The sequence below is a fragment of the Rattus norvegicus genome, chromosome 9 (assembly GCF_036323735.1).
Source record: "Rattus norvegicus strain BN/NHsdMcwi chromosome 9, GRCr8, whole genome shotgun sequence".
NCBI classification, from domain to species: domain Eukaryota; kingdom Metazoa; phylum Chordata; class Mammalia; order Rodentia; family Muridae; genus Rattus; species Rattus norvegicus.
The window spans coordinates 14,864,753-14,890,450 of NC_086027.1; the positions used below are offsets into that span (position 1 = coordinate 14,864,753).

A 25,698-nucleotide genomic window follows, 5' to 3' on the forward strand; every position below is an offset into this window, starting at 1 on the left:
AATTTCTCCTGGACAGCAGTGGTCTAGGTTCTTGGTGTCTGGTTTTTCCTTTAAGGAGAATTATTTGCCGTACTAATATCAAATGGTTTATTTTTAAAGCAACTTTACCAAAATATGACTTACTCACCCCGAAATTAATCCAGTTTAAGTCTACAATGTAATGGTTCCCCATAAATCTATCCGAGTTCGACGGTAGACCACGGAATAAAAGAAAGACAGTTTATGCAGTTATGTAAAAATGGTATGCATCAATATTGACCACTGCATAATTATACTGTACTACTTTTGATTTCTTCAAAATTTAGGCCTTTTATTGATAGTTTTACAAAAATACATTATCCTAGAGTTGAGAAAATATTATACAATATTTCATCTGGGCTTTTTATTTCATTGAGACTTTAATATTTTTGCATCTTTTGCTAGTATTTTTAGATTCTTTATAAGAGTTTTATTTTGTGGATTTTTTTGCCGATCTGGTCACTATTTGATGCCATTTCAATGTTCTCAGGATTTTGATGACAATAATACCACAATGATAAAGTGATACTCATTTTCTTGAGCCATTTACATATGTATATACACACATATGGGAAGTTATGTATACATATTTCTATGCTATACTGTGTAGAATACAATTCTATTATACGTCAACATATACAGTTTGCTCAATATGATTTCTGTGAATGTTATCAGTCATGGGGAAATAATAAGAGCCTGAATAAACATGGACAATATTTGCAGAATGCACATAAAATTGAAGATGGTATATAAGCAAAAGTGTGAAGTATATCACTTAGAGCTTTCATATCGAATGCACTTTAAAATTTTTAATAGATTAAAAAATTTAAATCATCTTTACCCAGTTTCATGTTTTTTTTCACAATGTATCTCCTGGATGATTTGAATTATATATGCTGCTCAAGATCCTTTTAACAACAGTAACCTAATGCCTTAAATGTGTTTCTGATATTTCTATTCACTTGATCACTGTTCAAAAATTGTACCAAGTTGATAGCTGTTATTTTTTATGACTTTAAGAATGTAAATTTCATGTGTGTGTATACACTTTTGATCCTAACTCTTTGGAGACTTAGGCAGGTTGATCTCTTTTTTGAGTCAACCTGGTCTACATAGGAAAACCCTATCTTAAAAAAAAATCAATCAATAAATAAGCAAATAAAAAAGAATTTAAAACACTTGAAATTAATATGAACACAACCACATCTTTAATAACAATTGATTTTTTATTGCAGATAATTCATATAATCCATTCACAAAATGTTATATAGTGTCATATGGGAACTCAATTTCATCGTAAACAAACCTGCTTTTCTCTTTTCATTGGTTGCTCTTAGTTAACATTTTCATACACATATATAATTTATTGTGATTATTCTCTCCCCCCACATCGTCTCATCCCCTCCCCTATGACTTAAACTTATACAGTCTTCTAAATTTAGGCTTTCCAAATTTAGGATTTCTCTTTTATTTATTATACATTCCTTTACTTTTCCATCTACATTTTATGATATCTTAATAAGAAACCCATTCTGTCATTTGCACTCTCAGTGTTTGGTAGGAGACATTCACATTCTTCAGTAGCTTGTCATCAGTGCAGGAAATGACATCAAGCTGTCTCTCTCTCTCTTTTTCTCTCTCTCTCTCTCTCTATCTCTGTCTCTTTGTCTCTGTCTCCCTCTCTGTCTCTCTGTCTCTCTGTCTCTTCTGTCTCTCTGTCTCTCTCTCCATCCCCTCCCCAATTGTTCTGTTTTCTAGTACAAGGACTCACACTTTAGTCTAGCCTTGAACTCAAGGCAATCCACCTACCTCAGCCTTGTGAGTGTTGGGATTGCAGGTATACACCATCTTGCCCAGTGAATTTTGTGACTCTCATACATACCTTTACTATTTCTGAGTTATTTTTAATAGTGCTGTGACCCTTTTCTAGCTTCTAGATGTAGATACATTAACTGATTAGAAGGTTTTATTTTTAAAGATTTATTTATTTATGTACATGAGCACTCTGTTTGCGAGTGTGCCTGCATCTCAGAAGAGAGCTTCAGACAGAAGAGGGCATTGGATCCCACTACAGATAGTTGTGGGTCACCATGTGGTTGCTGGGAATTGAACTTGGGAGCAATGGAGAAGCAGCACTCTTAACCACCAAGCCATCTCTCCAGCCTGATAAAAAAGATTTTAAATTTCATTCTTTTTGTGTTTGTTTGCATCTTTCTTCTTGAGAACACTGTGATGGAATGTCCAAATGGTAATTAGTGGCGGTTGGTAGAAGGAGCCATATGTGTGATGCTGCCATATGTGTGAGGGGCTGGCAACAAGGTGCAGACCCAAGACCATGGCCCTGAGCACTGAGGCTCGCCTGCTGGATGTGGGCTCTCAGCCCCATCAAGATGCCTTCAGGTGAGGACAGCAGGTGGTGGCTTGTGCCCTGCTGAGCCAGCCTAGGAAAGTGGCAACCACAATCGCCATGTCCAAGCCTCCAGCCTGGGGCACCTGGAAGCTCAAGCTGTGATGCCCGCGGGTTTTTCGTGGTGGACCTGGAGGCCTGAAGAAGCTGCCCTCGCATCAAAAGAGCCTTGAGAGGGGACTGACTTGCCTGGTTGGATCCCTGAGTTCCGCACCATGGGCTTCCGCGTGTCGTGCCTCCCGGTGTTGCCTGCACCTTGGAGTGGGCACACGTGTCCTTCCCACCCCGCCCTTCGACCTCGCCCCAGCCGGGACTCAGGGCACGCGGAGCTCGTGGGTGAGCGCAGGGCCTGAGGGGACGGGGCGCTCGCGTTATATTTGGCGCCCGCAGCAGCGCGTGTGCCTGGACGAGTTTTCCTTCCTCAGGCGCCTGCAGCCAGGGCGCCTCCGCCCAAGCTGACTCCTCTCTCTCCCTCTCTGACCCCGGCAGGCCCCAGAGGTGATTCTGCCTCCACGATGTCCTCCTTCCTGGAGGCGAGCTCTTCGCAGGCGCCACATCGCGAGCAAAAAGAGAAAGAAAAAAAGAAAAGAAAAAGCAGAAGGAGCGGCCAGGGAAGGGGGCCTTAGCGGCGTTGGGCATCATCTCGGCCACGGGAGGGCGCCCTATGACAGCGGCGGGGTTTCCAACAGAGACTACAGCCTCGCAGTGTCCAAGGAAGAAGCCCAGGCCAGCCCTGCCAGGGGACCTTGAGGCATGGAGCTCGTGGGGACCCCTAGCCCAACCTCCGGTCTGGTCCCCAGGAACAGCAAGCAGCAAGCAGCAAGCAGGGCGGGCTGCAGCCCCAGAGCAGCAGAATCAAGGTAGGTAGGAGACCCGCGTCCCTCTTTGGACTGGTTCTGCCCCCCCCCCCCACCTGGTCCCCCTGTCCTGGGAAAGCAGTGGCAGAAGGAGGCAATGCAAAGTGAGCCCACTGGGTAGGGGGAGGGAGGGTTCAGGGATGTATGGAGAGCTGAAGCAGGGATTGGAAAGCCTATGGCATTGGGAAAGAGTGTAGAGGTGCTCTGGAGTGTGCATGAGAGCTGTGCTCTGACATCCCCAGAGCAACTTGGGGCTGTCACCTCTCTCCAGATTGACTTAGAATTAAATGACCTGTACCTGCCAGGGCAGGACAGGCTTTTCAGAGGCAGCTTATCCTGGTGGCACACTCCCTGTAATGTTTCTATTGTATGTTATAGGATGGGGATCATGGGAATATATTTTCTTAAAACCTCAGGCAATTTATGCAGATTACAGTTCTGCCTAATTTAATTCTTTCCTGCCTGCTATGAGCAGGCCTCCAGATCAGCAAGTTCCTTTGGAATGGTTTTGCTTGTTTTTGTTTATTGTCCATGGTGCTGATTAGAAAGCCATGAATTGTTTTGTGAATTTTAAATTTCAAGAGGTGGCACCCAGAGTTTATGGTGGTTTCCTTCAAACATTGCAGTGTAGTTGCAGCATAAAAACGTACTTCTTGTGACAAGAAGTGGAAAAAGAAAGTTGATGAGCTAAGAAAAGTAGAGCCTTGAGCCAGATCAACCATTTGGCTTCCTCAAATATGGAGCAAGCATGGATTGTGGCTTTTTCAGAATCGAGGGGGTTTTTAGGATTGGGCAGTGAATGCTGTCTGGGGCTAACCCGTCCCTTTTGTGGCTGACAACCCTTAGGAGAAGGTCAGAATGTGCCAACAGCACAGAGTGGGCACTGGTGGTGTTTGAACTCAGAAGTGCTCAGGAACTGTGAAAGTTTCTCTGTTATCATCCTGGAGCCATCTAGTGAAATAGACCACTGTGATGCTGTGTAAGAGGCAGTTGTGAGGGCTGGAGAGATGGCTCAGTGGGTAAGAGCACCAAGTGTTCTTCCAGAGGTCCTGAGTTCAAATGCCAGCAACCACATGGTGGCTCACAACCATCTGTAAGGAGTACTGATGCCCTCTTCTGGTGTGTCTGAAGACAGATGCATTGTCTCACATATAAATAAATAAATCTTACAAAAGATTGTCATCTACTGCAGTTTCTATGTGGACAGGGCACAGTTAAAGGGATTAAAGATCAAGTACATTGTCTGTCTTTAAAGATCAAGTGTATCTCCTAACTTTTAAACCAAGAAATGTAGTGTCTTTTTTGCTGCTTGTGTAGCTTTTCGTGATGTATCTTTTCTCCTATTACGTCGTTTGTTTCCATGATAGTTGTTTTCACGTATATATGATTATCGCTCCTATTTGCAGAGCTATTCAATATTTTCATTGGTTAAATATTTGTGGTGAATTTACATTGTGATATCAGTAAAATGCTATGTGAAAATTTTAGAGAATATACCGGTTTGGGTAATTTTAATAACCTTTGCCCTCAAGTCGTGGCCTGTTTTCACATTGAAAAGACTGGAATTCATTACCATCCATAGCAGGATTGATAGGGAAGCACAATGGACAGCAACAGTGTTGTTCCCTTTGACAGTTGTGGGAGCCAAGAAAGAAGTGTGACTTGCTTTTTGTGATTTACCAAATCAAGACTCAGTATCATTACTATAGAAGCCCATGGAAAAAATGATGAAGTTTTCAGAAATCACCAGTTGAAGAAATGGTGGTGGTTTTGCTTATATTGAATTCTGAGTTTCAAAGTTATGTTTCATTTTTCTTTATTCCTTAATGAGGCTTTTTATTAAGTTTTTTATTCACCATTACACACTTAGATGCACAGTGCTAGGATCGTAGTAGGTGCTAAATAAATCACTGACCATCGGGGAGGAGGAATGATAAGAAAGTATGTATTTTCTATAAGTTCTGTTAGTTTTGGGAACAGGTGGTTTTAGGTTTACCATCATAGTTTGGTATCTTGTCCCACATACGACAACTTGACAGAACCCCCTTTCTGGCCATTAGGTTCAACTTATTTTTCTCTTAATCATTCTTGAAAATCATGGAAGTAGTGTGGAAAATTGATTGTACCTGCAGTATAGCAAAAAAGCCCAGTCTAGATAGGAAGCAGTTATGTTTCTCCATGAGCTGATGTCTTAAAACATCTAGATTTTAGGAATTTGGTGTTGTGTTTTCTAAACATACATCTTACAGCATACAGATAACATCGTGATAGAATAAAGGAATCTTTTGATTTAGCACCAAATTCCCTAAAGCAATGACTACTGCACAGCTCTCTTGGCCATATGAATAGCCGAAATTATATTTCACTCTTTTAAAGAAATAATGAAAGCACTTAAGGTTAAAGCAGAGCCCATGGGAAAAGTTTGCTGTGGTTTTTCTCTTTGGTTTCTTGTGCTCTTTCTAGGGAATGACTTTAAGAAGTCAGGGCGACCGGTCAGGTGGTCAGTGTGGTCAGGCAGTCATGAGCAGATGGTTAAGCGATGTGCTAGGGCCCCATAGGCCAGTGAGCCCAGCTGAGAAGCAGAGTCTAGCCAGTGAGCCTAACTGAATAGCAGAGGCTAGACAGTGAACCTGACTGAAGAGCAGAGGCTAGCCAGTGAGCCTAGCTGAAGAGGAGAGGCTAGCCAGTGAGCCTAGCTGAAGAGCAGAGGCTAGCCAGTGAGCCTAGCTGAAGAGCAGAGGCTAGCCAGTGAGCCTAGCTGAAGAGCAGAGGCTAGCCAGTGAGTCTGACTGAAGAGCAGAGGCTAGCCAGTGAGCCTGACTGAAGAGCAGATGCTAGCCAGTGAGCCCAGCTGAAAAGCAGAGTCTAGGCAGTGAGACAGGCTGAAGAGCACAGGCTAGCCAGTGAGTCTGACTGAAGAGCAGAGGGTAGCCAGTGAGCCAGGCTGAAGAGCAGAGGCTAACCAGTGAGCCTGACTGAAGAGCAGAGGCTAGTCAGTGAGCCTAACTGAAGAGCAGAGGCTAGCCAGTGAGCCTGACTGAAGAGCAGATGCTAGCCAGTGAGCCTGACTGAAGAGCAGAGGCTAGCCAGGGAACCTGACTGAAGAGCACAGGGTAGACAGTGAGCCTGACTGAAGAGCAAAGGCTAGCCAGTGAGCCTGACTGAAGAACAGAGGCTAGCCAGTGAGGCTGACTGAAGAACAGAGGCTAGCCAGTGAGCCTGACTGAAGAGCAGAGGCAGGTCAGTGAGCCAGGCTGAAGAGCACAGGCTAGCCAGTGAGCCAGGCTGAAGAGCACAGGCTAGCCAGTGAGCCTGACTAAAGAGCAGAGGCTAGCCAGTGAGCCAGGCTGAAGAGCAGAGGCTAGCCAGTGAGCCTGACTGAAGAGCAGAGGCTAGCCAGTGAGTCTGACTGAAGAGCAGAGGCTAGCCAGTGAGCCAGGCTGAAGAGCACAGGCTAGCCAGTGAGCCTGACTGAAGAGCAGAGGCTCGCCAGTGAGTCTGACTGAAGAGCACAGGCTAGCCAGTGAGCCAGGCTGAAGACTGAAGAGCAGTGATTTTAACCTTTATTTATAAGTTCTTCCGTTTTCCTAAAATTTCTACAAAGGTTTGCCTCCATAAAGTTTGACTTATAAGGTTCTCCTTGCTCTCTTCTAATCTCCTTTCTACTTGCTCTTATGACAATAATTTCCTTACTCTCAATGCCTTACTCTCAACGCTAGGCCTTTACTTCTAAGTTCTTCTTGAGTTCTGTTCTCTTCAGTTCAGTTCTGTCTAAAAAGCTTTCTCTCTCTTTGTCCTCAACATTTGTATATCTTTCTGAACACAGCATCACATGGTGAAAAGTTCACCACAAGTTTGCACAGGAATTCAAATCATAAGTTGGATAATCAGTTTACGACAGAGAATGTTTACATGCATATCCATCAAGAGTAATCATCAGGATAAACCGTCACCATCTGTCACTGGCTCTGCATGTTCATGGAGAGTTAAAAGCTGTAATTTTTATGAGAAAAGAATAAGTGAAATTGCCTATAGGCAAATCCAGTCAATTATTTACGTAAAGTCCTTGCACCTATAGTAAATCATTAGTTCTCTATTTATGAACTTTGGTTAATTGGTTTATACCCTCTTAGCATGGGTTCTAATTTGTAGATGCCTGCTTGGTATTGCAGAAGCAATTCACTCATGAAACTTTAAGAAGGAAGAGTTCTCAATGCAATTTTGATTACCAGAGAAAACATAATAGCTGTCCCATTATAAAGGAGCTTAAAATTACTAATCTAATTTTAGGAACTCTTATAGAATCATCATAAGAATTAAGAAATCATCTATTTGTCTGTACATCATCACGCCAAGACAATACATCTTCGTTGCTCTGTGGTGATCTGCTCAAAAGAGTGGGGTAAAGAGCATGACAAATACAGAGGCAGATACTTGCAGCCAACCATTAAGCTGAGAGCAGGGTCCCCAATGGAGGAGTAAGAGAAAGGATTGAGGGAGCTGAAGGGGTTTACAGCCCCATAAGAACAACACTAAGAAAGACCCAGAGCTCCCAGGACCGAAACCACCATCCAAAGAGTACACATGGACGGACCCATGGCTACAGCTGCATATGTAGAAGAGGATGGCCTTCTTGGGCACAAATGGGAGGAGAAGCCCTTGGTCTTGTCAAGGCTTGATGCCCCAGTGTAGGGGAAACCAGAACAGGGAGGCAGATAGGCCTGGGTGTTTGGGTGGGTGTGGTAACACCCTCACAGTAGAAGGGGGAGGGGGTTTTATAAGGGGTTTTGTGGAAACCAGGAAAACGGATAACATTTGAAATGTAACAAAAGCCCTCTCTGGGGAAGGGACAGCGGATAAGCTGCTCTGAGCCCCTACTTCCCTGCTGCCTCCCTTTGTTCGCGACTGTGGTACATGGTGTCAGCCTGGGACTCTCCATGGGCTGCTGCTGGCACTGGTCCTGGCGGTCATGGCCAAGAGCATGATGAGCAAGGAGCACATGGTTTGTCCTGATTCAGAGCAGGGCGAATGGCCACCAGAGAATAAGCACAGCTTCCTGTACGATCCTGAGGTCTTCCTGGGCAAGGAGGACTCCAAGACCTTTGATAGCTAATCCTGAACGAGAGCAGGAGAGGCTGGGGAAAATTGTTGATCCAATCGACAGTGATGAAGGCGGCCTTGTTACTACTGAGGACCTGAAAGTTTGGATCAAACAGGTACAGAAAAGATACATCAACCAAAATGTGGCTAAACTCTGGAAGGATTATGATAGGGACATAGATGAAAAATCTCCTGGGAAGAATACAAGCAGGCTACCTATGGCTACTACCTGGGAAACCTTGCTGAATTCCAAGATAGCTCTGATCATCACAACTTTAAAAAGTTGCCTCCACGAGATGAGAGGAGGTTTAAGGCCTTGACGGTGACCTGACATCTACTCAGGACTGGTTCATTGCTTTTCTGCACTAAGAGGATTTAGAACATATGAAGGAGATTGTAGTTCTGGAAACGCTGGAGAATATCGACAAGAACAGGGATGGTTTTGTGGACCAGGATGAGTACATTGTGGACATCTTTTTCTCAGGAGGACAATTGCCCTGAGACCGACTGGGTTTTGTCTGGGGAGCAGTTCAATGATTTCCCAGATCTGAACAAGGATGGGAAACTGGATTAGGATGAGATTCACCACTGGATCCTCCCTCAGGACTATGACCAGGCACAGGCTGAGGCCCAGCATCTGGTGTATGAGTCAGATAAGAACAAGGATGAGATGCTGACCAAGGAGGAGATTGTAGACAACTGGACCATGTTTGTGGGAAGCCATGCCACCAATTACAGGGAAGATCTTACCAAAAATCATGATGATCTTTGAAAGAAACTCATCCTCATGTGGCCAACAGTCACCTGCTTTCTACGGATATTCTGGTTGATTGCTATATTTGTCAAGTATATAGCAGTTGTGTCCCTAAACAATAAGAAACCTTTCTAAAGCTCAAAAAAATCATACATTGCACTACAAACAATAATAGTAGGAGATTTAAACACGCCACTTTCATCAATGGACAGATCAGGGGAACAGAAATTAAACAGAGACACAGAAAGACTAAGAGGTTATGAAACAAATGGATTTAACATATATTTATAGAACACACCACCCTAAAACCAAAGGATATACCTTCTTATAGGCATCTCATGGTACCTTCTCCAAAATTGACCATATAATCGGTCACAAAACAAGCCTCAACAGGTACAGGAAGATAGAAATAATCCCATGCCTCGTATCAAAAAACCACGGACTAAGGCTGCTGATCAATAACAACAAATAGGACAGAAAGCCCACATATACATGGAAGTTGAAGTCAATGACAACTTGGTCATTGGAGACATAAGAAAGAAATTAAAGACTTCTTAGAATTTAATGAAAATTAAGATACAACATACCCAAACTTATGGGACACAATAAAAGCAGCGCTAAGAGGAAAACGCCTAGCTCTGTATGCCTGCAAAAAGAAACAAGAGAGAGCATATGTCAGCAGCTTGACAGCACACCTAAAAGCTCTAGAAAAAATTAAATAAGCCCTAGATGAGTAGAAGGCAGGAAATAATCAAATTCAGGGCTGAAATCAAACAAGAAGATACAAAACCGAGCATCAAAAGAATCAGCAAACCCACGAGCTGGTTCTTTGAGAAAATCAACAAGATACATAAACGCTTAGCCATATTAACCAGAGGTCACAGAGAGTGTATCCAAATTAATAAAATCAGAAATAAAAGGGAGACATAACAACAAAATCTGAAGAAATTAAAAAGATCATCAGATCCTACTACAAAAACATATATTCAACAAAACTGGAAAATGTGGAGGAAATGGACAATTTTCTATACAGATAACAGGTACCACAGCTAAATCAGGAACAAATAAACCATCGAAACAACCCCATACTCATAAAGACATAGAAACTGCTATTAAACATCTCCCATCCAAAAAGAGCCCAGGACCAGATGGATTTAGTGCAGAATTCTATCAGAACTTCATAGAAGACTTCATACCAATACTGTCCAAATTATTCCGCAAAATAGAAACAGACAGAGCACTACCAAACTCCTTCTATGAAGCCACAATTACTCTTATACCTAAACCACACAAAGATACAACAAAGATAGAGAAATTCAGACCTATTTGATTTATGAATATTGATCAAAAACGCTCAATAAAATTCTTGCAAACTGAATCCAAGAACGCATCCAAACAATCATCCATCATGGTCAAGTAGGCCGCATGGCAAGGATGCAGGGATGGTTTAATATACGGAAGTCCATCAACGAAATTCATCATATAAACAAAGTCAAAACCACATGATCATTTCATTAGATGCTGAGAAATCATTTGACAAAATTCATTACCCTTTCATTAATAAAGTCCTGGAAAGATCAGGAATTCAAGGCCCATATCTAAATATAGGAAAAGGCAAAATACATCCAACCAGTAGCTAATATCAAACTAAACTGAGAAAATTGAAGGAATCCCACTAAAATCAGGGACTAGACAAGGCTGCCCACTCTTTCCCTACTTAAGTACAATATGGTACTTAACGTCCTAGCCATAGCAATCAAACAATGAAAGTAGGTCAAAGGGAAAAAATTAGAAGGGATGAAGTAAAAACACTGATATTTGAAGATGATATGATAGTATACTTAAGCAACACCAAAATGCTACCAGAGAACTACTTAACCTGATCAACAATTTCAGCAAACTGTCTGAGTATAAAATTAACCCAAACAATTCAGTAGCCTTCCTCTACTCAAAGGGTAAACAGGCTGAGAAAGAAATTAGGGAAATGGCACCCTTCACAATAGTCCCAAATAATATAAAATAACTTGCTGTTACTTGAACCAAGCAAGTAAAAAATCTGTATGACAAGAACTTCAAATCTCTGAAGAAACTGAAGAAGGTCTCAGAAGATGGAAAGATCTCCCATGCTCATAGATTGGCAGGATGAATATGGTAAAAAATGACCATTTTGCCAAAGGCAATCTACAGATTCAATGCCATCACCGACAATATTCCTACTCAATTCTTTATAAAGGTAGAAAGTGCAATTTGCCGTCATTTGGTATAACATAAAACCCAGGATAGCAAAACTATACTCAACAATAAAAGACCTTCTGGGGGAATCACCATCTCTGACCTCAAGCAGTATTACAGAGCAATAGTTTGTATGGTATTGGCATACAGACAGGCAGCTCAGTGGAACATAATTGAAGACACAGAAAAGAACCCACACACCTATGGTCATTTGTTCTTTGACAAAGGAGTTAAAACATCCAATGGAAGAAAGATAGTATTTTTAACAAATCGTGTTGATTCAGCTGGAGGTCAGCATGTAGAAGAATGCAAGTTGACCCATTCTTATTACCCTGTACAAGGCTTAAGTCCAAGTGGATCAAGGGCCTCCACATCAAACCAGATACACTAAAATTAATAGAAAAAAAGTAGGGAAGAGTCTCGAAGACATGAGCACTAAGGAAAATTTCCTGAACAAAATACCACGGCTTATGCTTTAAGATCAAGAATCGACAAATGGGACCTCATAAAACTGAAAAGCTTCTGTAAGGCAAAGGACAGTGTCATTAGGACAAAAAGGCAACCCACAGACTGGGAAAAAATCTTTACCAATCCTGCATCTGATGGAGGGCTTATATCCAAATTATACACAAAACAGAAGAAGTTAGAGTACAGAGAGCCAAACACCCCTGTTAATAAATGGGGTTCACAGCTAAAGAAAACATTCTCAGCTGAGGAATATAGAATAGCTGAAAAGCACCTAAAGAAATGCTCAATATCCTTAGTCATCAGGGAAATGCAAATCAAAACAACCCTAAGAATCCACCTCACACCAGTCAGGATGTCTAAGATCAAAAACTCAGGTGACAACAGATGCTGGCGAGGATGTGGAGAAAGAGGAACACTCGTCCATTGTTGCTGGGATGGCAAACTGCTACAAGAACTCTGGAAATCAGTCTGAACGTTCCTGTAAAATTGGAAATTGCACTACCTGAGCACACAGCTATACCTGTCCTGGGCATATACCCAAAAGATACTCCCTCATACAACAACACATATAATCCACGATGTTAATAGCAGCCTTATTCATAATAGCCAGAAGCTGGAATGAACCCAGATGCCCTTCAACAGAGGAATTTATTCGAAAAATGTGGTATATATACACAATGGAGTACCACTCGGCTATCAAAAACAATGACAACGTTCAATTCATAGGCAAATGGAAAGAACTAGAAAATATCATCCACAGTGAGGTAATCCTATCACAGAAAAACACACTTGGTATGCTGTTGGGAGCGATGGCCTTGAAGCCCTCCATTATTGATGTTATTATTATGGTGAGCATTAAGTATGACTGGGTTCATGGAAAATCCCCAGCCAGCTGCAGAAGACTAATACAAAAGTGGTGGTCAAAATGAATAATCATATGATAACGTGTGACGTTAAGATACCCAATATCATGACCTGTAACCTTTCTGAAAAACCAACATCCTGCTGACTAATAGATATGACAAACCCGTGACCTTTCTGACAACCTGTCAACACCAGCCAATTCTCTAACCACAGGAATATTGTGTCCTTAGCGTGGGTAAATGTTTCTTACTTCCCCCCTCTCTCTGTTACCCTTTTTATGGTACAAAATCAGCCTTGGGGAAAAATAAAAGTGTCGCCTTGATTAGACTCTTGTCTTGGCGTCCTTCTTCACATCTCTTGTCCCCCATTCTCTTCCAGGTACTCAGCACCCCTCATTGACAGTATGCACTCATTGATAAGTGGATATTGACCAAAACCTCGAATTACCCAAGATGCAATCTACAGATCTCAGGAAACTCAAGAAGAAGGATGACCAAAGTGCAGATGCTCCCACTCCTTCTTAAAATGGGGAACAAAAATATCCATAGGAGGGGATATGGAGGCCAAATCTAAAGCAGAGACTGAAGGAACAGCCATTCAGAGTCTGCCCCACATGTGGCCCATATATATATACAGCCACCAAAACTAGGTAAGATTGATAAAGCTAAAAAGTGCTTACTGAAAGGGACAGAATATGCATCTCCGCTGAGAGACACATCCAGAGCATGTCAAATAAAGAGGTCAGTGCTAGCAGTAAACTACTGAACTGATAACAAGACGCCCTTTATGGGAATTAGAAGAAGGATTCAAAGAGCTGAAGGGCTTGCAACCCCATAAGAACAGCAATGCCAACCAAATAAACCACTAGCAAAAGACTATACATGGACTGACCCAGGGGTCCAACTGCATATGTAGGAGAGAATATCCTCGTTGGGGCACCTGTGGAAGGGGAAGACCTTGTTCTTAACAAGGTTGGACCCTGAGTGCAGGGAAATGTCCAGGAAGGGGTTTCTAAGTGGCATGGATTTGGGGACCATACATATGGGAGAGGTCATGGCAGGGGGGCTTATGGACCAAAAGCTGGGAAAGGGAATAACGTTTGAATAAAACATATATATCTAGTAAAAAAACTGAAATTTAAAAAAATGATACTGATACCAAAAAATAATCAAAAAATGTGAATAAGAAAGAAATTTTAGGTTTTGGAAAAAGATGAATGCCAGGTATTTAAAAAACTGTATGACCATGGTAAACACTTTAATATACTTGAGAAATTTTTTACATGTTAATGAACTGCATCTTTTTTTTAAATAGTGAATGGAAATACAGTCCCTTCCTGGCTGTGAGGCTAGGTATCCAGATGTAGTGGAATTCATTATTTGTTGAGTCCTGAACCTTTGAGTCTGCTTCTAAGTCAGCTTATGCCAAGGAAACTAGGCCAGGGTGATATCTAAGCCATTGACCAAACTATCTGGACTAACAATTACATGTGAAATTCCACCTTGTTTAAATGGGAGGAGAGGAATAAAAGATACCTTTAAGGATTTAAAAAAGATGAAATGTACCCAAAAAAATCCAATAAAAAAGTTTAAAATAAAAATAACTTAGGAAATACAAAATACTGGGGTGCCATTCCACAATCATGATGTGTTTCTTCTGTGATAGCTTATAGGTTAATTTACTTCTCTATAACTGTATTCTTATTTCAAAGTAAGTTATGGCATCATCTGTGGAGTGGATGGTGAGAACAAAAGCTTTGCCTAACTTGAATAATCGATCCCTCCTGAGCATGTGCTTAACATTCTAAGCACAGGGAAATTTCCTGAGGGGATTAAAGAACAAAATCCAAACATAAAACAGGAACAACGATTTGAAAACATTCTGCACGCTGGGTATGAAGGCATGTTACAACTTTAATCAGCTTTGTAGGTATTTCTAATAAACACACAAGAAACAAAAATCCTATCACAGTCCTAGCAGTTGCATCCAACAAAGAGAGAGCTGTGAGGTAGTGCCTGCTACTTCTTTCCCCAGATATTCCTGGGCCTCAGGCCTGCACCCAGTGAGTTGGACCAAGAGCAGCCAGGTTGAAATTCCTGCTGCCATGACAGGATTCTGCAGGAACATTTCCCTTTGACAACAAGGAACCTGTGTGGAGGAGACCTCTTGGTGAGTCCTCAAGGACTCTACATGTCCTATTCTACAGGGAGAAGCCCTGCCAGGTCTTTGGCAAGGCCAGCCAGTTGTATGGGGAAGTCTCTGGTCCTGTGGCAGAGAACGAGGAATGGCAGAAGGAATGGCAGCTCCACTGAGATCAAAGGATAACCCTTCTAGGCCTATGACCTCCTAATTAATTTGTCTTTCACCCGATGCCCTATTCACATTTTCTTAATCTCATACAACTGTGATCTTGATGAGCAGCTGGGCTCTTGTTTTCTTAATCAGTTCTTTGTTGTAACAGACCTTTTTAACTTACTCCAGCCCCTGAGACTTATTCATACCTTCTGTATGCAGTAGGACCGTTGGTGGGACTGTCATCTCGAAAATAGAAGGTTCGGTAATCCAAAAGATTGGACTCCAGTTTACCTCAGGCCAGGAAAGAAGTCAGCCACCATTAGTAAAAGAGCAAGGGAAAAATTACATAGGAAAAAGAAGTGGCTTAATCAGTAGAAAAGATCCTCAACTTCTAAGGCCTGCACATCTGCACCCCTCTCTTCTGAGCTTTGTATAGTGATGTTGTATAACTCCAGATGGTAGTAAAAGGCAGAGTTCTTCCCAGCAAGGTCAGACATGATTTTCACTCTTACATCTCTGAGGTGGGCTGGCATTATAGCACACATTCATGTTGAATTATTATAACACCTATGATAAGAAGACAGAATGCATATATCACAATGCCAAATAGACTCCCTCCTGAACGTATGGACCCATTAAAATTGAGGTTCAACCTGAACTCAGACCATTCCACTCCCTTCTCGTCCTCCGGATTCTTATGTTTGCTACAAGTAAAAGATCATGTTGTAGTCCCCAATATTCTCATGCCTAGACTTGTCTATTCACGGAGAAGGATATTGGAGAAGTGATGGTTATGTAGTTACAATGTAGTAACACAAGGTCCAGGTTGACATTTGCTCACTGATGTCCAATTTAATTGTCTTCTTATATTTGAGAAAGGGAGGATGTCCTACATAATATATAAAACAGACAGAAATTTATTGTTTTATATATGCCCTGTAGTTGATCCCTATGTTCCCAAGGAAAAGGAGTTTTTATTGCAAAAAAATAGGATTATAGACCATTGATTTTGGAAATACATGGATATGTAAATGGAAACAATGTCGGCTTTCAAGGACTGCACAGTAAGCAAATATACACTCAGAGGTTTTATACACTCAGAGGTATAGAAGAAATATATTGGCCTCCAGAAAAAGGGAAAAGCTTAGAAATCGAAATACATGTCACATGCATTGTCTCGAGTAGTAGATTTACTTTTAAGAAAAATCTCCCTCCTCCTTGGTCCCTAGAGATTTGGGTGCTAAGAAAAATCTGTTCTCCAATTCAGGGTTGTAAGAAACCCTCTGCAGCAAAAGCAATGTTGACTTCTAATGAAGCAGAGAGACATCTAGCTTTGAAATAGAGGTTGCCAAATGGTATTCCCAGTGACACATGGGAGACTGGAGGAAAGGGTCCCCACAGAAATTCATCAGTGTGGGGAGAGCTGGTTAGTAGGTAGGCCATAGAATTTTCCAGTGACATCACCAGTAGGCCGTTCACTGGACACTCTATTGTATCTAAGAGATCCCTAGAATCTTCTGTGATGTCACCAGTGTTGTGGTGACACCAACTGCCTTTGGGATATTCCTTCAGTTCCCTTTGCGTTCACAAGCAGGCATGTTTCGCCAGCTGCTCAGGCTATTTCGGAAGGAAAGTGTTGATCAAGGAGAGACCGCACCAGGTCAGAGGGAAGCTGACCCCCTCTCTAGTGAAACAGGAAGGAGGAAATCATTCTTGGGAAGGCTTGGTGAGTCGTGGGCAGAGTTGGGGAACATCCTCAAGGAGGTAGGTTTGAGATGTGCCTTCTAAGACTAGGCCTTACAAGCAGGAGCCTTGGGATTTTTCAAAGGCAAAACAAGAGTCAGGAGTTCCTGATCTTTAATTTGAGAGAAAGCCATAAAGTTGTAAGACTTCAGTGTCTTTTCTTGAAGCTTTTTAACTGTGAGTGTCAACGAATAGCAGGAGGAGGCACTGTGAGATTAACAATGTGACCATCCATGGTTGGGAGTTGAAGCACTTCATCCTCTAGATTACTGTAGGTTACATAAGTGTCTGATGGCGAGAACAAGGAAGGATGCACCCCTAGTCATGAATTGAGTTCTCAGACACTTTGGGCTGGACCACACTTGGTTAGAGCTTGATGGTGCTAAACATTATGAAGTCATTATGAACTCCAGGATTATCTGCACCACATCTGATATAACAATGTCACAGATGTTTATGTCTCAGTCATATTATAACTTTCAGTGCCGCGGGTTGTTTAATAGTGAGTGTGGCACGTGTATGGCATTAGAGGTTGGGAACAGGGACAAAGCTTAAGAATCAACCTTTAAGAAAGCTTTTCTGCTCTTTCAGGGCTTCACCCAGTCTCTACCATTTCCCCTTCCTCAACCTCCTTTTCGGATTCAGAATGATCTATTCTGCCCATTGGTTCAAATATGCAAATTCACTTGGGTTTATCTGTCTACAGGTTTTGGTAGGAAGGCATCATCCCAAAATGTCATTAGTAAGCAAGAGGAGTGTCTAAAGGAACTGGAGGAACTCAAATTTGAAATCCAGAAGTGTCAATTCGAGAGGGATGAACTTTATCAAATCCTGGATCTTTATATCTATGATGAGTGGGACCACAGGTAGTCGTTATGCCCAGTAACCTGTTCACTGTCTTGTGCTCTCTCTCTGCTAACCCTAGATTTACTCATAGCACGAGAGAGTTTCACCTCTCATCCTGGATTTTAAGGAGATTTGGCAGGCATTTGCTTGTGAGATGAGCTAGGTGCTGTGTGTTTAGGGTCAACCTCTTTTGTACTTGACCCTGAGCCTCTTGGATTAGCATTGGTTCTGTCAACAGCTAGAATGACCTTGTCACACTTGCTGCAACTGTGTGTGTGAATGAAATGCCTGCACGTCATCACTCTTTCCTCTGAATTTGTTCATTATACACTGATTCTATGGCACCTCCATGGATGTAGTTGGCATTCTAAATGTGTTTGGATATGGGTTGGTGTGTATATATGTGGCAGTATTTGTTGGTGGTTTACTCTGGATCAGGACATCTGGGACCTTTGATTGGGTCTGAGGATTTGTTTGATCAACAGTTTGCAGGTCATGATAGTGATGAGTACATGGAGGCCCACGTTGATCAACACAGCACTTTGCTCCTTCTGTATACCTTGGTGGCACACAGGACTCTCCTGAGGGGAGGAGGTGCTATAAATCCTCTTCCCTGTCAAACATAGTTATGCCCTCTGGGAATTCATGTAACGATAGAAACCAAGGATTGAGTATACCTGCTTTCAAAACAAGAGAAATGTCATCACAGCTTTCTCTTGGGCCCAAAGCTGTGGCACAGACTGGAGGAATCTTCTTCCTGAACTAGTCAATTCCATCATGCTCACCTGGCCAGCTCTTGAAGGTCAGGTCCCTCCAACTGGTACCGTGACTCTGTTTTCCTGTGCCCAGGATAATAAACTTAACCAGTACAAATACTTTGAAGGAGCAAGTATGTGGTACATACTGAGTTTAAGTAATAGAGAGAACAGTCTGATTTTACCTAATTTGTTTCACCTGCTTTGATCTTTAGTTTTTTTATTTTTTTAACTATCCAGGGATTGTTTATTGTGACCTAGAAATGGTCACTGTGGTCTTGACAGTTGTTATTCCCAAACAGGGAGCTCTCAGGCTCTGCCCCCTCCTATATAGTGAGTCTTTGCAGAACCATATCTCTCAGGATTCCGAGGAGTCCTTATTTCAAAACAAATGTTTGCTTATTTACATAGAAATATTTTCTGTGGATTGAGTCTCACTGTTGGGTTTTGGTCTGGTTTTTGAGTTTGCCATTTTCTTCCCTTCCACCATTCCTTGAATTTGAAATTTTTTATTATATATTTTTATTTACATTTCACCTAATTCTGAAATCGTGAGTTTAAAACATTATTTGTTCCTTTGGCCATGACCTAACCCAGGCTGCATGTCGAATTGCCAGTCCTTCAATCTGAACATGAGATGAGAATGATGGCTATGCAAATGATGACCAACTCAATAAGTGATGCCATGGAGAGGTACAAGGAGCTCATACAATTGAACAGTTCCTACCGGTGAGTCGCTGACAGAGATGAGAACCCAGCACTAGGCTGGGAATGCTTCTGTCCTGTATGACTTTGAACAAAAGTCAGGGCTCTGGTTCTGTAGTGTCTGACTCTTAACAAGAAGCCTGCCTCGTGGCAAGGGTCTTAGATTTGTAGCTCTTGGACTCAGTTGTCGTACATGTGAGGGGTGTAGAAGACCCTCCAATTGTTATTTTCCCAGTTAAAGTTCCTCTAGATAGAAAAGGTTTGCACCATGATGGGAATCAAATCTGAACCTCTAGGACTCTGACAGGAGATTCAAAGATCTGTGATCCATGAGAAACACATGGAAAGAGTCTATAGCTATTTGGTCTTCAACTACCCCTCAGAGGGGCTTTCCCCACAACGTGAAGATGGTTTCACCATACCATGGACATACGAGCTCCCTTATGGACCATCTCTTCTTCCTTGATTTATATAAACCGTCTTAGTGTCAGGATTTTCAGAAGTACTTTGATTCATGTGGAATGTGGATTCTGGATTTGACCTCCTCTAATTGGTGCTAACCTGCATAGTGTGGCTCTATTCTGGGGATTTCTGAGGATGAGGACCCTTGAAGGGATGATTGGACTTGCAGGAGTGACAGGCAAATAGAAGCTGGCTGGGTTTTACCATTTTTTGTTTGTGGTTCAGCATCAGGCACTCCCAGCTCCTGCGTGAACAAGCTCAATTGAAGAACAATATACAGATTTTGCTGAATGAGAAGAGAGAACTGCTGGTGGAGCAGACTGAACTGCCAGCATCCTCTGTGGAGACAAAGAGGCTCTGTGAATAGGCCGGAATGAACATCTGTGCCCCCAGTGCCACGCAACAGCAGGTAGGGTTAGGCTTCAGGTCAGGTTGTCCTCAGGTCTTACCATAAACATAGACAAACCAATGTAACTGTCTATTGACTGATCAATGTCCTGACCTAGGTCTCATCCAAGTGTACATTCATGTGATTGTTTATAAGGCTTTCTGTGGAGATAGCCCCTTTTCAAGAAACTGCATGTTTCGAAAGCAAATGCTCCTGCTCTTCGAGAATCTGCACTTCATTGAGGGAGATACGTTGATCACACAGCAGAGCACTACATGCCATTATGTATGGAGGGTGCTATGTGGGAGCCCCTCTTTAGACTAGAGCAGGGCTTTGAGGGATGAAGCAAAAGCCCAGAGCCCATTTTCTTTACAGGGATGGTGTGAGACTCAGGAAGTAAGTAGTTTTCAAGGAGGAGAGCCTGGTGGAAATGCCAAAGAAATGGTTCTCATTGTCATTTGTGGTGGCTTTTGTTTTTCCTCCCCTCATGTCCCTGTATATGAAGATGGTGACTTCATGCTTCACAGATCTTGGGTAACTACAGAGCCTGTGTATCAGCATGTCAGTCCTGTCTTATTTGAGTGCTCCTGAGACTTAGTCCTTTAAGCCTAGGTCTCTCAACAAACATGAAGCTTCCTGTTTTGTGCTGGCCAGCAGTCTTTGCATCATTCGTCCAGTTCCAAGATGAGCCCCCTCTCTTATTTGTCTCAACACATACTTAAACCATTCAGCTATTTTAAAAATAAGGATTAGATTTCTTCACTTTACCTGAACAGAGTTATCCCCCGGGAAGATTCTGGATTGTATTATTGGCTTCACCATGATATTGCATGGAATCCTAGAGTGCAACCCTCTGCTGACATTGCTTTGCTGACTATATCATGGGCACTGCATTCTTTCAGGATAGATACCCTCTCAATATTGTACACAGTGCTGCATTTCAGAAAATTCACTGTATGTTATTTATTTAGCCTTTTTCTGACTGACATTGAGGTTGTTTTAGTATCACAGGAACTCCAATGTGATGAAATGTTCCTGGGAACTGACCATGAGTCACTGTCTTCTCTGATGCTTCCAAAGTCTTCTATGAAGGAAACAGGGTAGTTTTAGTGAGGGGCCTATGATGAGTCAGCATAGAGCTTGATGGAGTCTATTCCTAGAAATCTCTCTTGGGGATTTGATGATGTGTTGTTTAGGCTATCTGTTCAGAACATGTAACTTACTTGTCGGACCAGCAAGTATCTGCATAGAAAGGTTTCCTGAAGTGGAAATGAGTACAGGCCAGGGCAGCACATCTTGCTTGTGTCTAAGAGACTTGTACACAGCATTGTTCCCACTAATTCCTCACTCAACAGGAAATGTGCTGCATAAGAGCAAAGTTATCATTTGTGCATGCAAGTGTGTATCTGTGTGTCTGTGTTTGTGTGTGTGTTTGTGTGTGTGTGTGTGTGTGTGGTGTGTGTGTGGTGTGTGTGTGTGTGTGTGTGTGTGGTGTGTGTGTGGGTATATGTGTGTGTGTGTGTTTTTGCAGTAGTGAACATATGTTTCCCTCTATTTCCAAGTTTCATGAGAAAAGTACTGTAAGCATACACTTTACATCCATGAAACATGAAATAGAGCTGCCCAGTCATTTGGCATCTCCATCGAGCTCTGTACAGCAAAAGGACACTTAAATTACTAATTTATTGTTTCCAAAAATTTCAGAATGAATTATCTTGTGAAGTCTGGGGGAGGAGTGGAAATATGTTCAAGTGAGTCATATTTCACAGGGGTAACAAATGATACAGGCCTAGAGCTTGCAGGTCCCTTTTTGTTATGGTGTAGAAGCAGGACAATACAATCCTTTAGAAATGCAACCCCCAAAAAGAGGACACAAAAACACCTGTAAAGTTAGATTTTCAAGTGATTAGGGGCAAAACTACTGATCTGCATTGAAATCCTTTGGAGCACATCAAAGGAATGGAGTACTGGGAGGTAAGGGCAAGGCTTCTCTAGAAAAATTCATGAGTTTACTCTGCTTCTCTGTTCTTTGTGAATTGTGAAAGCCCACTGGAAGGTTATGTCACTCACTGTGTCTTCTCCAAGGTTGCTTTCCACATTGCCTGCTACCATTTCTTTCGAGCTACCTTGGCACACTACAACTTCCCCTGGGAGTTTGGCTTGGATTTTATTCATTGAGAATTTGAGTTGCTTGGAATTGTATCGTCATCCAGAAAAAGTCCCATAGCTATGCTGTGGTGCAAGAACAGGGCAGTTTCAGGAACCTCTTTGGGTGCACAGATAATCCAAAGCGCTCCTCTATGTTATCTGTGTAGCATTCTGCAAGTGCTTTCGATCAACATCATTTTCTCTCAGTTAATTTCAGCCTCAATGGGTTAGGAGAAATGATGAGCTTCAAATGGGTCTGACAGTGTAAGAACAGGTAGCCCTATGAGAAGCCATGTTCAGAAAGTGGAACAGAAGTTTTAGTTAACCCAGTGATTCCACAACAAGGAGTAGGTATTGCCATTGCAACTGGGAGCATCAATGTTGTAGTGGTCCCAGAGTAACCTTGAAGGAGAATCTATCCAGAAGTCCATCAGCCAAGGAGTAAAAGTGTACCATACGATGGAGCCCTTCCATAGATTCTGATTCAGTGTGAGATAATCCATGCAAGATTTTACTTACTTATTCAAATTATCTGTGGAACAATCACATTACTGGGAGAAAATTTGTTGATTTGGATCCTGGTTATGGAGATTTCCTGTGATTCTAGCTTTGGGCATGAAGTCACTCAGGCTATGGTAAAGACAGCTCCGATTAGAAGAAGTTGCACACTTTGGGGAAAGTCTGAAAGAGTGAACAAGAACAAGAGTCTAGTCCACCACCAATATATGATCCTTTGCTGAGCAACAAGACAGCTCTACACAGCCTTTGGGACTTGCTAAGCCAGATTGTTAATGGAGAAAGAACCCTGAGTCTATGACGGTTTATGGGAGGACAGCATATCACTGACTGAGCTGTCTATAGGTCTGGCCACTATGTACATATCCCACTCAACATTTGTTTTTATGCCTCCAGCGAATCCTGGGGAATCATTACATTAAGTATTAATGTTCAGGTAGGAACACAGGCTGGAAGAAGCCATTTGAATATCCTTCCCTATATAAATACCCTTTTTGGGTGGATGACCACCCCACCTGGATTTCAGCCTCAGGCAGTTAAGGAGCTACTCAGAGTATTGTTCTGGTACAGTTCATGTGAATTTTGCCCATGAAACATTATATATGATCCTCTGGATTTCTTGCTATGTTCTACTCCTTTCTTCCTGTGATCTCTCCGGAAAGATCTGAGGACATCTTCTCTTCTGTCCTCTCACAAATTGCCTTACACTAGCCATAGACTTACAGGGGTGCTGTTCTGTTTCTACATCACAATCACCTTTAATGTCCATGTGTACGCTGGGAAGATTTGCATGGAGCACATTCGCAGTGATTACAGGATCTGTGCACTTCCCATGGATTTGAAGTGAGATGGCTTCTCTCTGTATTTGCAGATTCAGTGGTTACAAATGGAAACTAGACGGGTTCCTTCAGTACTGACATAATCAGAAATTTCACCTCAATTCTGGGCATGTTCTCCAGAAGGAATCCACATGGTATTCTAGGTTGCTCATACCTCTCTTGAACTCAGATTCAGACATAGCTACAATGTTATTATTCAATGTCATATACCTGGACCAGTGGGAAAAAATGCTCATTTTTCTCTTAATCCCAGTACAGTGCATAGTCCACAGTTCAAATTCTAGCAGTTTGAAAGAAGAGATATAAATCCAAGTGCAGGTACTCTATGACACTTGGGGATGCAGGGACTGACCTCAGCTGACAGGTCATGCTGGATTGTCCAACTGAATAGAGCTGATGTAAGAGGGAGAGCTGAATTGACAACCACTCACTAAACATTTTTTCCCTTGCTCTGCTAGGTCTGAAATTCTCCAGCAGAAACTCGAACATGACACAGTCCAGGACAAGATCTCCCTTGGAGAGAAGTGCTACAGGAGGAGTACTACGTGTGCACAGCAAATACACCACTATTGCGTCTCACCTGTAATGTCCATAGCAATTGTGGGCTGCATTTTCCTCCTTTAGTTTGATTTCTTTGGATTGAATACGCTGTATTTTCACCTTGCCTCTCTCCAGCAAGTGTACACTTTTTGAGGGACTCAGAGAAGTGCTGATGCACATCAATCAAGAGCTGCTGGTCATCCAGAAAGACTGTGCACGTGTAAATTTGTACTTGTCCTGATGGGTCATCCAGAAGAGTTTCGTGGAGATCAGTTCACAAAATTGGAAAGACTTTGTGACAAAGTGTGTAATATCATTTATACTCAGTGTTGGATGGCTTTTACCTTAATACCTCCACTCCAACAAAACAGACCTACTTCCACTCCTCTTGAAAAGATTATTACCATCACTAACTGCTTGTCTACTATGTCTCCAAGGCAAGCCACAGGCTATAAGTCTATTCTGCAAAAGGAGCAGCAAAAAATGCTTAGTGCAATTCCTCTATTTAAAGTATGGTTAATTTTTAATTGTTTTGGTTATTTGGTTTTCCTTCTATTCATTTGAAGATTTGTAATTTATCTGTTGTTGTTGTTTTGTTCATTTGCTTTTCTATTTTGATAAGGATATAGACTGTATATATTGACTACCTGCATCTGGTTACTATCAAGTAAATTGGATGTATTCTGGTCAATAAAGGAGTAATCTCAAACTCTTCACTCTTAAGAACCTTCTTTATTGATCATTAGTGTCAATATCTGAAGTCCCACAGCTATCAGGGAGGGATGGATCTCTGCATTCTCATGGGGACTGGGCATCAAATCACTTCCCAGTCAGACTGAGATTCACAGGCATTTATATAGTCACTGTGCACTGTGTTTCCGACTCTGAATTTCAACTTCATCATGCATACATTACCCACTGTGTATGCTTGCTGTCAAATATATAGTTACCTCTAAATTATACTCTGTCGATGAGAGTTTTGACCAAATTAATAGGATAAACATTAATTTTCTGTAACACCTCCCAGGACATATAAACATGGTATAATGGAGTTTAAAGCCATCAGGAATCCTGCACCCAAATCCCGGGGCAGAAAATGCTGAACACCCTGGAATGCAGATAATCCTGAGACCACAGGAAAGAAAGCCACTTCTGACCAGCTCTGCCCACATCTCTGGCCCAATATTAATCTGCATGATGCCTCTGGAAACAGGAATAGAGGAGCAGTCAGTGGCAGGAACCTGCTTGGTTCAGCCTGGGCCCAGAACCTACATGGGCCCCGAGCATATTTGAAGAAAACCAGAGGCATACAATTCTCTGTTTCCTGACTGTGGCTTTTTTTTGATTCGTAGCTCAAAATACCATTTTGTTGTTGTTGATTTTTAGTTGGATATTTTTCATTTCGAATTCAAATGTTATTCCTTCCTTGTTTTCCAGAAATAAGTCTGAATACCATCGCCCTCCACCTCTGCTATAAAGGTATTCCCTTCACCAGCCATCCACATTCGCAGCCTAGGCAGGACCAAGGGCTGTTCATTCCATTTGTGCCGAAGAAGACCATCCTCTGATACACATGCAGATGAGGCCATGGCACAGTCCCTGTATAGTGATTGGTACTGGTTTAGTCTCTGGGAACTCTGCTTGGCAGCCATGGTTGTTCTCATGGGGTTGCAAGTCCCTTCAGCTCCTTCAATCTTTCTCTAATTCCTCCAACTGAGGTCCAGTTCTCAGTTCAATGGTTTGCTGCTAGCATTCTCCACT

At 42.1% G+C, this 25,698-nt stretch overlaps 1 protein-coding gene and 1 pseudogene across 3 annotated transcripts; both read left to right on the top strand.

Moving 5' to 3' along the window:
• The first annotated feature begins 1,519 nt into the window (after positions 1–1,519).
• On the top strand, positions 1,520–24,646 carry LOC134480514 (uncharacterized). 3 transcript variants are annotated; one of them, XM_063268025.1, is made up of 5 exons: positions 1,520–3,285; positions 17,445–17,604; positions 18,937–19,068; positions 19,732–19,915; positions 23,856–24,646. In XM_063268025.1, exons 1-4 carry the CDS (start codon positions 3,090–3,092, stop codon positions 19,871–19,873), a joined length of 630 nt encoding a protein of 209 aa, XP_063124095.1. In that variant the 5' UTR covers positions 1,520–3,089; the 3' UTR covers positions 19,874–19,915; positions 23,856–24,646. The 3 variants fall into 3 exon arrangements, with proteins under 3 accessions (XP_063124095.1, XP_063124097.1, XP_063124096.1); XM_063268026.1 differs by lacking the exon at positions 1,520–3,285 and adding an exon at positions 15,865–16,721; XM_063268027.1 differs by lacking the exon at positions 17,445–17,604 and having other exon boundaries at positions 3,128–3,285.
• Positions 8,159–13,940, top strand: LOC134480435 (reticulocalbin-1-like; annotated as a pseudogene).
• Positions 24,647–25,698: the final 1,052 nt, after the last annotated feature.